This window comes from Kryptolebias marmoratus, linkage group LG15 (assembly GCF_001649575.2).
Source record: "Kryptolebias marmoratus isolate JLee-2015 linkage group LG15, ASM164957v2, whole genome shotgun sequence".
In the NCBI taxonomy this organism is placed as follows: Eukaryota; Metazoa; Chordata; class Actinopteri; order Cyprinodontiformes; family Rivulidae; genus Kryptolebias; species Kryptolebias marmoratus.
Window position 1 is genome coordinate 19,114,060 of NC_051444.1, and position 13,677 is coordinate 19,127,736.

The window sequence follows — 13,677 nt, forward strand, 5'->3', positions numbered from 1 at the left end:
TCTTAGAGCTTATAAAATAACTGTGGTTGTGTTCCTTTACTAAGTTTTTTCATAGCGTGCAGTGTGCGTCCATTCTGCAGATCAACACAGGGAGTTTCCTAACAACCCCAAATCTCTTAACTCTTTTGTATTCAGAGGATTCTGAGTTATCTGTTTATTGTGGATCGCTGGAGATAGACAGCAGCTCCCTGAGACACTGCATGGAAAAGCAGGTAAAGAAGATGGATAGATGGATGAATGTTTTTGTGGTCTTAGTATTTTTGCACTCTTAGTTGTTGGATTTTTCAAGCCATTGTTTCCATCCCTAGTTGTTACTCAGCTCTTCGCAACTGTGTTATATCTGCTCATTAGCTCACCTGCTCATCCACTAATCATCCCTCTCAGTATATCTAGCCCTCACCTTCTTTCACTTATTGTCGGATCTCACTGTTTTTATGCTCACTTCTTTTCTTCATGTGATTCATTTTATTAACAACTACTTGGACAGTTTTGTTTAACTCCCAAATCCTGACCCTAAAATTTGCATTTCAGGTCTTCAACAAGTCATTTGATGACATCAATTTAACATTCTTAAAAGCAGGAATGTAAAGCTAGATGCAATTATTGTTGCACATATTCTTACACTTTTTAACAGAGTACTGCAACAATTAACTTTCCCCTTGGATTATAACCACATCATGTTTTTTTTTTCTTTTATGAATTCCAAAAGCAACACTGCTATAAGATTATCCTCATTTATAATCCCAGACTTTGAGGTTTTGGTATTTATTTTTAAAAACCTATTTTTACCATAACCTGTTGAACATTTTTTTTAAATCTTTGTCCAACCTTAACACTTTTTGATGTATTTCCACACAAACACAGTTATCTATTCTCACAGGATTAAGCACATATTTGTTGAAAAAGGGTTTTACGCACAGCCATAATCAGTCCTCCGGTTTGACAGTTGGTAAATCTGCATTTATTACTTATAAGCAGTTAAAAACACCAAATACTCAAACTTGTCATTTAGTCCTTGAGTAAATACCTCATCAGGTTTTGTTACACAGAGACATAATATATCACACTTGTGGCAAATTTCAATCAAATCTGGGGTATCAATCTCCTCATTTATATTATGTACATTAAGAATGATAACTTGTAAATCATAAAGCTACAATTGCTTGTTTGTGCTTGTAATTTGTCCTAGATATCAATGCTTTAGTCTTAATAGTCAAATCATTTGGAGTAACAATACCTGATCTGCTGATACCATACAAACTTCACGTGTACTACACACATGTTGGAGTAGAAGGTTTGAAGTTAGAGCCCATTCAAAGAGTGTAGCATATTTTATTGATACAATAACTACTTAAATAGTAGCAGCGCTCTTGCTTTAGCCAAAAATATCCAGAATTCTGTAACAATGTCATTTGCAAGATCGGACATGTGGTTTTTAAAGCTCAACCTGTCACTGTAGTTATCTGAGCTTGTACAGAAAGTATAACTCTTATACATATAATTTACCTTTTCATTTTAAATTTACATTGATGTGAACATCTAAAACTGTTGATACTTATGTTGGTCTGTAAAACTTCCAAAACACTTGTGCATGGTGGGCTGTTGTGGCATTGTGTTTAGTTCCTAGTGTACTTCAAACAAAAGTGATTGGAAACTGACATTGCTGGATGAAGCAGACAGCAACATCTGTGAATCATCTTCTCAGTGAGTGCTTCCACAGTATGCTCCCTTGCTCAAAGTTGCCCCTTTGAAAAAGAATTTCTTTTAAAAACATATTCAACTGAAACTGAAACAAATATTCTGCTTGTGAAGGTGAGAAACATTTTCATATTTAGGTCTACAAAATGTTGCTAATCCAATTGCTTCAGCGATCCTTCTTTTGTGAAGCAGGACTTGGTGGTGGTGTTTGTTGTTAAATATTGTAAAATATAAGATTTACACTTCTGATGTCCATTCTTTATCAAACTGCAGCAGAACTACAATATTTTTTCTTTTGTTTGTTTGTTGTTTTTCCCCAAAGTCATTGTCTAGTATGACTTGAACTGAACCTTAATATATAAAAAATAATTATTTGTTATTTGGAAACAACTAACTAACAGAGAACATACAATAATGTTCCTCTTAAACAGCTTCAGGCTTGTTGGTGGAAAGATTAAAAAATAGAATATGAAAAATGTATTCAATCAACATCCTCAATGCTAACACACCTCTTAAAAAATGTTAAAAGGAATGACAAGATTACAAAATGATAAATCCTGATTTCAGTTTACAAAAGAATGAAGGTCAAAGTAAATGTAGAAATCTTTGATTTTTTTTCTTTAATCCATAGTTTACACTTCATTGTAACTCCTGAATGTGGTGGTGTGGATATTGATCCGCCTTTGCTGATTAGCAGTGGTGGCCATCTTGAATTGGGATGATTTAAAAAAAAAAATTGTGGATCCACATCCAGTGATTACTTTTTGTAAGTTTCATTAAAAGCTGTCCAGAGGTTCATGGGATATTTTGCTAAAAGAGAGGTGACTCTAACAGTTTATGTCAAAAGTTTTAAAGAAAGATTTTATGTGATCTGTGTTGAAGATGACTCTCAGCTAATACCACAACAAATTTTAGCTCAGTATCTGTAAAACTGACAGAATTATAGTAATTCTTTTTGTGTTTACAAAGATCAGTTGGCTGTGGCGGACATTTTGAACCGGGCTGACTCAGGAAGAGAATCAGCTGTAGATGTACAGCCGATGTTTATTTTCTGAGAGTTTCATTTAAATCCGTCCAGTGGTTCATCAGCTTTCCGAACACAACGCCAAACCAACACAGGCAATTATATGATCGCCCGCCTTTCATCGCGGCTGGCGATAATAATTACCTCAATACTCCTGTATTTCTCTTTGCTTTGTGGAGCAAAAACAAAAAAACCCCAAAAAACTCAGATATGAGCAGCTCCAATTGTTAAACGCGGAAAGCTAAAATTTCCGAGCCGCCTCTGCATGCACCACCGGCACTCTTTTTTTTTTTTTTTTCCCCCAGGAGGAGAATCTCTTTTTCTTCTCTTTAATCTGCGCGTGCTAAATGATGCTGCGAGCTGATTGGCTGCCTGCGGCTGACTTATGCTCCATCCCGCACGCTGCCTCTCGCAGAGCCGGGCTGCAGGCAGCGCTCTGACACTCGCTCCTCCTCAAACATACACGCGCGCGCACGCGCACGCACAGAGACACTCATGAGTGCGCCTCTCGCCTGCACACACAGCCGGCCGCTGCAGCCAGTTGACTTCACCTGAACGAGGAAAAGCTGCGGAACAAACCCCACCAAACAATGCGAATTAATTGCATTATGCGCCACCGCAGGTTATTATTACTTCTGCGTTCTTTCAGGAGGTAACCGAGGAGGTGTCAGCGCGCATGCCATCACTATGGATTGCGTTCTTCTTCTGATATGGACTTTATCCATCCCGCTGGTCGGCTGCACCTATGTCAAGCTTCTCTCCACCCTCTTGACCTGGAATATCTTCAAGGCACGAGAAATATCCGCACTTTCTTTTATTATCCAGCACGCTTATCTGGGAGCAAAGATAAACAAGCATTTGTCTCTTCAACATTATTTATGTCAGCAGCAAAGTGGTGTCTTCCCTGTCATTGGCATTCATTGTGGTGAAAAGTGGTGCCAAATTAAGCTCAAGTGCATCTCATGTTTCGACAGAGGAACTCCATTTATCACCACGTTTTGGCATCCAGTTTTCTTACTGTTGCAACCTGTTGCTACCTGTCCAGTTATGTTTCTCTCTTCTTCTCTTTTCTTCTTTTCTTTTTTGCAGACTCTGCACATCTATTGCACACACACCTCCCACTCTGTTTTGGCCAGCTCTTCTTCCAGCCACAGCCATGGATTAAATCTTGGTGAGTGCTTGTCTTTTGACATCTCTGGGTGTTTCTTCCAGCTGGCAACGCTCCACGTTTGTAAAGTGAATGGGAACAAAACGAGTTGCGCGGCAGCTTCACTTCACTGGAGTGGTGGCTCCCAAAGAGGAAGTCTTAAGTGAAAACAGGTTCAGTAGGGTCACATGCCAGCTCATTGTGTAGTGAAAATGTTCAGAACCCTTGGTGGGATCTTTATATTGTGCTAGCATTGCTGCAGTCAGCAGAAACACCACTTAGTGCAATCCTCATTCAAGGATTCCCTCTTTGGCTGCTTTATCTTGCAGAAACTGTGGACATGATTTACATACTGTAACTCACTCCCTGTAATCTCCCAGGCCTACACTGCTGAAGGATTTATTGCCAAAAAAGAGAGGGAACAATGAGCAATGCATGTCTCTCTGATGACACATATAACCACAACTTAATGCAAATGATCACTTCTCTCTGGCAAACAAACAAACAAACAATCAAGCAAACATTCTGGAAAGTGTTGGTAACACTTTTTCAGTTAAAGTTCTGTGATGTGACTTATCCATTCTTTTCCCTCAGACTATGTGTTTGTAACACCTGTGGAAGTGGACTCTGATGGTGCATACCTGACACACGACGTGAGCGGCAGAAGCCATCGGAGCAGGAGGTCCCTGTTCACTTCCTTGCACTACAGGCTCTCTGCCTTCGGGCAGGACATGCACCTGGACCTGCATCCGTCTTCTGTAGTCGGCCCAGGCTTCACCGTGCAGACTGTCGGCTCACACGGCATCTCCACAGTGCTGGATGATGAGAGGTTTCACCACTGCCTGTATCAGGGATTTGTTCGCAACCTGTCAGCTTCCTCCGCAGCGATATCAATGTGTTCTGGACTGGTAAGAGTTTGCATACCTGAACTAATTATTCCCCATAAACTGATTCTAGTTTTTTGCATATTTTGTAAAGTTTTACCAGACTTTAAGCTGACAAAACATTTAAAGACTTCAACATTCAACACAAGACATTCTCCACTCTTGCCTCAAGCACAGCACTTTCATTTTCTAAAGTCTTGTGACAATGTATGTAAAAATGGGATATTGGTAAAATCACTGGTGAACTGCAAAATGGCATCAATGTGCTGATCCTTTAGACTTTTTCCATTTCGTACCCCCACCCTGTATTCAGTGGGTGTTGTTTCATACTAACAGTTGTATACTCATTAAATTATGTGTCCCTGTCTAGAGTTTAGTTAACCCTCCTATGGTTAACTAAACTCTAGACCTATAGAGTTTCTCTACTTCTCTTCGTCTCTCTCTCTCTTTTCAGGGTTTCAGGGGGATTAAAGGTGGAACCACTGTTGAGAGGTTTGGGTTTGATGTCAGGGTTAGGTGTCACAAATTAAGATTACAGGATTAGGTGTACATCCACATAAGATATTAATAATACTGCTACTGCATTGTATTAAATAATCAATGATGGGGTTGTTACCAAGGTGGATACAAAGAGACCCATGACAGGCAGTTTCTATTTGTACCCACAAATGATGGGTGCATAGTGACCAAAACTACGTGCAAACTAAGTATAAATTGACCTGAAGCTGTCAGAATAACTTGCTTCATGGCTTTTTTTTCAGTGCAAGGCTTGCAAAGCTGCATTCTTGGCCATGCACATTATTTTCTTGCCCACATCTGACCACAGTGTACCTGCCTCAGCCCACTTTATACCCATCTTGGCCGTACAATTTTGAAGTGAAGCTAGGCAGATTTGGATCTGTTTTTAAAAAATAATTAATCTTTATCAATTAATCATAGGCATAGTTTTTAGACCTGGACTTGTTTTCTGTCAAAGAAGTGCAGGTGTCCAGCTTTTGTGCTCGTGAGGCGGGTTTGATGCACCCGCAACAACTCTGTGAGTATTTGGAGAGAACAGTTGTTGAAAATTTTTTTTAAAAACACGTTCATGTCATCCTCTGCGACTCGATCGAGGGCCCCTGCGAGTGTCTTGAGACATTCTGGGAACTCCCTTGTGAATGATGTTCACCAAGTAGTTGCCAGAAGTCACAGCCCAGTGAAATACTACATTAAATTAGCTTTTTCCTCACCTATCACTTATAGTCTGTTTAGCAGTAAACACCCACTTTTTCAATCTTAGTAGTTTGGCCTTTAGAAAGAATGCTTATTCAAGGCATTTTTTAAGTACCTCCTGGACCACACCTTTGTATTTGGTGAATGTAAAGTGTGTAGTATATAAATTCTGAGAAAACAGCTACCTTTCCAATAACAACAAAGCTTATAAACATTAAAATATAAATATGAATGTTGTTTCTATTTATTTGTAACTGTATAAAAAGATATGTAAAACTCACAGTAAATGGTTTCACGATGGGTTTTATGGTGTAGCTTATAATGCTAACAACAACTTCATGGCAGAACTTACAGGAACTCCTTTAGTTTTAGCACTGACATTAAAAACTTAAGTCAAGATTAAAACCTCTGACTTTTCATTCCATTGAGAAGTTAACCAAGTTTTATGTTACATGTGCTCAATAAGACTATTTTTCAATCTAAATTGTGTAAATAAGTGTTCTTCCCTCTGCTTCCAGCTTTGGTGTTCTCCCCCTAATTTCACATTCTGTCTGCAGATAAAAAGTAAACATAGAAACATTACTGATACTGGCTTAAAATGAAAAGAATTCAGAACATTTCCAAAGTTAAGCAATCCAGAAGTTTGGATGTTCCAATTCACTGCTCAGACATGACAAAGCTTCTTCAACACTGCTGATTTATACCATCTCTTCCCAGTTGAGACACATCTATTTTCCCTTTTAACCACGAACACTCTGCATTTACTAGATCCTCCACTTTCATTTGAGGTTTATGAGCAGCCTGGACCCAGTGCAGCTCACACATTCCTTGACACATCCCACACCAGCCTGGACTAGATGGACGTGTTACAGCACCATAAAAGTTATATGTCCATTTATCATCCAGCCACCACGGGTCCTCTAACCTCCTGCTCCAGCGCTCGCTCTGCTCTTTTTGTCCTCTGTTTGCCCTGCCTCTACATCTCCGCTTGTTCACAGCAATTAAAGGCAGGGTGAAGTTTGAGCCGCCTGGCTGGCACTGCTAATCTCCGTATTGTCCCTTTCATTAGGCTTGCTTCCACTCACAATAAAACACCACTGACCCGTTCACTTAAAGGGCTGCGAGGACACAATGTGATTGGGTTATGATTGCACTTGAATGGGCCAGTATAAATGTTTTGATCTATTTTTTACTCCTCCTAAGCATTTACAAGTTTTTTTCCCCCCTCTTCCTCACCCAAAGTGTGACCCTCAGACTAACAATTGTTGGATCACTTCATTCGGCCTTTGTTTTTGTTTAAAGCAGTGGAGCATTTTTTTTTCAAATAAATAAATTAAAAAATTAAAATCACCACACTATTGATGAGACAGTGTAGGTTGCTCCATATGCTGATATAATCACGTAAGAGATTAAGATGCAACTGAAGAATAATGCTGGGGAAAAGAGAGGCAGAAGAAAAAAAAATGTAACAAGGAAAAAAAAACCAGCAGGAAATAAAAGTAAAAATAAGGAATAAGAATGAATGAGAAGTGATCTGAGCTAGTCTGTGCTCCGAGCACTGTGCCACAGAGTGAAAGTGTTGTGCAAGAGTAATGTGAATTTATTGTGTGGGGTTGACGCTCCCAGGGAGGCTGGATGGTCTCTTTACAGAGAGTGATGAGTCCATCACTTTCTTCACAGAGAACGATGGGCTCAGTTTATGTCAAAAGGCTTTGGAGAAGAAATTGAGTGTGTGGGGGGGGAAAAGAAGGGAGGGGGTGAAAAAAAAGACCTTCTCTGATCTTTTATTGTTTTCTTTCAACAGAGAGGGGGAAAGAAGAGAAAAGGGACTAGTGAAAGGGACTGCATATATAACAGCCGAGGTGTCAGCACCAGCTACTGGGCCAAACCACGGAGAAGCCTTTCTTTTACACAGAAGGAAACTGTTAAAATGAAGAGTAGGACAGGGTGGTATTAGGAACAGAGCTGGATGGATTGATGAAAAAGTGGGATTTTCTACTGTAAATCCCACAGCATTATCTGTTGAGTTTTAATCACTCTCTGTGTCTTTAGGGTGCATCAGGCTTACTTTACTGACTCGATAGAATCATCTTTCTTAGTTTTGCATTAGAGATGAAAGATTGCCATTTCACATGTAACGATTTCTGATTTGTAAAAGGAGTGTGTGGGAGTGGTGTTGGCGGGGGTCTTTTTGCTTTGGGTCTCACATCTGAGGTCGCTGTGCTGCTTGACCCCAATCCTCCCTGCTTGGGGGTATGGGGGTTGGTGGTGCTGGTGTCAGCCTCACAGGTTCTTACTTTGTCGAACAAGTTCAGAGCTGCTCAGCACTCCAGTAAACGCAGAAAACTGAAGTGATTTACAGCTCTCCCCTGTCCAGCCCCCCCTCCCAGGATAAGATTCTTCTTGTTGGGGAGACCAGGGCAGATCCAAATCTCGCACTGCCAGACTTCTTCCAAACTGTGAAAAACAGCCACATTATGTAGATACTTAGAGTGCAATAAGATATTTAGTACAATTACAATATGCTAACATTAAAGCATAAAGTTTAAAGAAAATAAATCTCCATATGAGAAAATCTTGAACTAGTTTATTTACGGCTAATGTACATATCTGATAAATAACTTGGTTGTTTGAAAGTCAGAGTGTGTTTGAGGAATGGGGAATCCTAAAAATATATTCATTTGGAAGTTTCCTATATGGCAATAGCATGATTCGGCAGTCTCTATAATTAAAATACTCTAGCATCAGAAACACCTGGCGTCAAGATGACTGTCTCAAGTTATGGAAGAGACGACTGTGGTTTTTACTGTGACCTTTCCCTAAGCCCCAACAGGTCAAGTTAAAGACAGGAATTGGGCTCTCTGGAAAGTGAGCAGTTAGGTCCAGAGGGATTAAAGCAAAAATTAAAGGATTGTTTTCTCTCCTCTCCAGCACCTCCTGAGCCTTTTTGGTTGATACACAATACAAACCATCATCTGGTTGAAAGCTTTTTTGAAGGAATGCATATCGCCTGCCACCTTTCATGCCAGAGTTTTAAACTAAAATCATGTTGAGAAATGAAGGAGTTACTGGGTAGCCATTTTGGTCAAACCTTGAAAATAACATTATGTGCAATCTCACATGATCTGTTAGTTTTCGAGCTCGACCTAAGACACCTTCTTTCTGTTTTGGTGTGATTTGTATAAAAGCTGAGGCAGCATGGTGACCAGCATGGTCAACCACTGTTACAGCTCTATGCTGGCAAAGGAAGTAGTCACAGAATCAAGTTGGAGAGTAGGGACTAAGTGAGGACCAGCAAAGGTAATATCTCACTGTTGGAGACTAGCTGGCAAATGGCATTTGTGAGGGAGTCTTGAAACATTTGCAAGGTTTCTTTATTTCCTCCTATGAATTGCAGAAGTTCTTAGCCTTGTTACTTGAGCTTTAAACATGTTTTAAAAATTGTGAACCAATTGTTTTCTTTAAATAGTCATAGAGTTGTCAGAGGTACTTCAGGTATGCAAAAGTTCCACTCTGAGACTTGATTCAAAAAGTTTCAGTGTCAGATAATCCGATCTCTGTTGTTGCGTAAACGAATGGCTGAACTGCAATATACTGTACATGTTACAGTTTCACTGAAAAACAGCTTCATGCAAATGGCTCCTTAAGTGGACTGTTACAGCGGTCAGATTGTCTGAAACTGAAACTTTTTGAACCCAGGTGTTATAGTGGAACTTTTCAAACCCTTCCATTTGCATTTCAAAGGAAGCCGCAACGTGTGAAATCACACATGTGCACCACAGACACTGCAGTCATTAGCTGTTCTGCCCATGCAGGACATCAACGACAGTAATAATGGCAGATAACAGAGTACTGTGTAAGTTCCCCTATTCAACATGTTGAAGCAACCCAACCTTGTTGTAAATGTGTAACTTTTTTCCAACTAACATCTGAAAATCTTTAACATTTCCAGGAGATTGACCTTGCGTAAACAGGGCCTAAGTGTGAGACAAAAAACAAACAAACAAGAAAAACACTGGAGAAAGTGTCCTTACAGACATCTTCCAGCCCATCTCATCCTGTCATCCTTTTAGGCAGCTCAGATCAGACCTGCTGTCAGATGGCCGTCGTTGACATGGTGCCGCAAGTTGTGGTAACCAGCAGTGACTGCAGTAAGGGGAGAGTTCTGGGGGGCTCCCTGTGGTGTGAAGTGAGTGCCTGCTCTTTTCCCAGGCTTTCTTGTTGATGCATGATGCACTTTGAGGCTGAAGATCATAGTAAATAAATTGTTGGAAATTTGCAACATGATCTTGTTTCAAACTGCTTCTATTATCAACGGCTTTTAAATCTTTAAATTTCAGGATTTTCTTCAACAAAGACACAATGGTTTAACTAAAAAGCATCTCTACTGGCTCCGTTTAAATATTTCACATGTGTAGATGTTCTATTTTCATCTGACCTTTCAAGGATTTGAGACATTGTATATAAACATGAAAATATGTGAATACTAATCCATAGAGCTGGGAATGGAAACATAAATGATGCGTCTTGTGTTTGGCTTTAAATCTCCCAGGCTTTCACAGATTTAAAAGACACGAGTGACTGATTTCCATACGGCTCTCGGGCTATTTGTACCTGTCCATTTTCTAAAAAGACAAGCAAATTGGAACCTCTCCCCCGCCCAATATGCTCCTCCAGCTTGGCCATAATTCAGCGACTGGGAGTTTGGTGCTACAAGACGGAGAGTGGCCCAGAGCTTTTCCCTGGTGGTCTAGATGCTGACAGTGATGTAGTGCCCGCTGTTAGATGCCAGCAGGAGAGGGGGGTCAAGCTCCCAGCGTGGATGTGGAATGGTGTGTGTGTGAATGGAAGAGAAAAAACAGACAGTGTTTGTGTGTGTGAGCTCCTATGTCCTTCCTATGTCTGTGCAAGGTCTTTCTCACACAAGATTAATGGCCACTGTTGAAGTGTTCAAGTGTAAGCTGTAGCGTCCACAAACAGAGCTCATGCATCAAATCTGACCCACTATTGTCACTTTGACACTCCCATTAAGTAGTGCCATTGTAAAACAATTAAAAAGAAGTTTATAAGTTCATCTAGTTTGAAGTTTTGATTTTAAAGTTTGCCCTCACTTGGCAGTGTAGCAGTTTTAAGTATGAATGGATTTGAGTTTCGTTATCTTGAATATAACCTACATTTTAAATATATTTTGTATACCATGAAAAAACCCAAGAACATTAGTTTTGTGAAGATGCTGTTTAGAAGATTAAGTTATAGATATTTGTATAATTTATCTCTCAGTGACTGCAAGAACTGCAACAGTAGACTAATGAGTTAAATATTGGGTGTGTCAGCAAGGTGCCAGTAGTTTTGTGCACTTGTTCATTGAGAAAATCTGGAAGCCTTAAAATTTTAAAAGTATTTTGACGCTATCAAGATGCATGGCTTCTAACGACACATAGTTCACATATGGTACCTGATGATATGAATGTAGACAAAAGTAGTCAACTGAATTCTGAAATGTATAAAGATTTTCTGTCAGCACATATTCAGCCAAACACAGAACAAAACAAACAATAAACCCACATTTGGATGGTGCTTCATGGTGGATGATGGCCAAAAACAACATAAAGGCAACTCAGATTTTTTTATGTCAAACTTTTATCTGGTCTGATTCAATTTTATTAACCCTAAAAAATTGGTTAATTGTAAGAAAAATAAAAGCCTGCGTGAGGTTCCAATTATTTTCATACCTACACTGCATATATTAATCTACAAAAGAAAATGTTTTTTTTTCTCCAAAAGAGTGTGACCCCCTATTTTTTTTCCATCCCGAACAGCTGCAACTCAAGGTTAAACCACTTAGGCTGGGTAGTGTTTCTTACGTCCCCACACGTTTTTATTTCCTAGATTTGTCTCCTTTTTTAATTTATTTGAATCACAGACGATTAATCTTATTTGCATTTCAATAGTGTCATTGTGTTTATAACAGTGAAAATGCCAGACACTGTAATCTGGTCAAAGATCAATTAACAGCACTTTGACAGAGGTCATTTTTATTTGTATGGACTGGTGTGGGAGTCGTTCTCCTGTTCCCTGCTGGGTCTGCACTGGATTAAAAGTGGGACCCTGCCCAAGGCTTCCAGCTGACAAAAGACTCATCAAAAATCATTACTTTCCCTCTTTGTATGGCCCTCCTCTGTTGTGTTCCCTTGACATGCTAAGCAGGCGTCGGTATGTTGTTCAAATATAATTAGCGGAGACTAACAAGGGCTGCAAGACCCTTTATTTCACTGTGCTCCTAATGGGTTGTACATGTGAAGGGTTATCTGTAAATGTTATCTTTATTTGAGTTCATATAGATTATCCAGCTGTAGTCCATCAGTCCTGCTATTCCTATATATGCTACATTGTGTGCCATATAAGAAATAGTTGTTTGAATTCAAAAGGGAAGAAGTCAGTGTCCTGCCCTGTCATTGCAACCTAGCTCTTGTCTTATTCTGATCCAAGATCCAAAATTAACTTGTCTTCTTTACCCAATTTTTTACCTCATTTTAAAGACACATAATTGACATAAGCAAAGTGTAATTACTCAGAGTATGACTCCATTGAGTATGTTGGATGCCTGAGGGGCCTCCTTTGCTTCTGTATGATTTTTCCTCCTTCACCACACATGTGGTCTCTGCTGAGCTGGAGTGCAGATGTGCTTTAGAGCTTGGTAATCACCAGCTTGGGGCTTCTCACTGCTCTGCCCTAGTCTTTAACAGCATGTAAGCACTTACTCATTTGCCTCGTAATATTATGGTAGGAAACCTTAAAAGAGACTAGCTTATACAGAGGCAAGCTAAAGCTGCCATCTCCCCTGACACAAACAGTTGCTTTGCCAAGCAAACGCTTAAGCAGCTTGTATTGACTTTACCAGAAGAAACAGGAAAGTCATTTTTCAATGTTTTTCCCATATACAGCCATTGCTGATAGATTTCCTGGTAAAGCTTGTTATCTGACTATAAGATTGTGAGTGTGTGAGAGTCAAAGAAACGTGTGAGTCTGTATGAAAATATGGGAGGAAGTTAAGTGATGTTTAGCAAAAAGTGTACATCCCTTTAATCTCCCAAGCTTTACAAGTGTTAATGTTTGGAGATAACTAAAGGTCTTCTTATTGACATTTGAGCCTGCATTTTTTAGGTCTTTAATAAGGGCGTCAGTGAGACTTTCTGTACCACTCATTATTCTTTAACTATCAAATGTGTAGAGCATGCATATAGGTAAGAGTGTTTGTAGTTTTCTGTCTCTGTATTTTTAAATACAGATAGGTTTAACGCTTAGGATTAATGGATATTCTACATAAAACACTGTAATTAAGAATAATTATATACAATAGATTATTCAAAGCCTTTTGCTTTATTGATATTTTAAAAATATTTTAGCAATTTTTCCCTACAAGTTTATAATATAAGGTAGTTTCAGACAACATGGGATCAGGTCACAATTGTTATAACCATTTGAGGTAGTCTCACATTTCTGTTGCTGTTGTTGTTTTCGTACAGGGGGTATTGTAGCCATTCACGGACCTTACAACTATTTCGATAGAATCTTTTTAGCTTTTGCTTCACAGTAACGTGTTCAATCAATGGGGACTCTTGAGGTGATATAAGAAAATGCACTTGCTTCCTAAATAAATGAATGTTGAGTAACCATTCAAACTAAATGCTTTTCCAGCACCCACACAGTTA

General features: G+C 39.4%; 1 protein-coding gene across 1 annotated transcript in view; it reads left to right on the top strand.

Annotated features, from left to right (window-relative positions):
- The first annotated feature begins 3,115 nt into the window (after nt 1–3,115).
- adamts18 (ADAM metallopeptidase with thrombospondin type 1 motif, 18) overlaps nt 3,116–13,677 on the top strand; it is a 49,283-nt gene continuing 38,721 nt past the window's right edge. Inside the window, exons 1-3 of the mRNA XM_017425900.2 lie at nt 3,116–3,511; nt 3,812–3,893; nt 4,464–4,777. Coding sequence (XP_017281389.1) covers nt 3,410–3,511; nt 3,812–3,893; nt 4,464–4,777 — 498 coding nt within the window. The 5' untranslated portion in view covers nt 3,116–3,409. The remainder of the gene's footprint in view (nt 3,512–3,811; nt 3,894–4,463; nt 4,778–13,677) is intronic.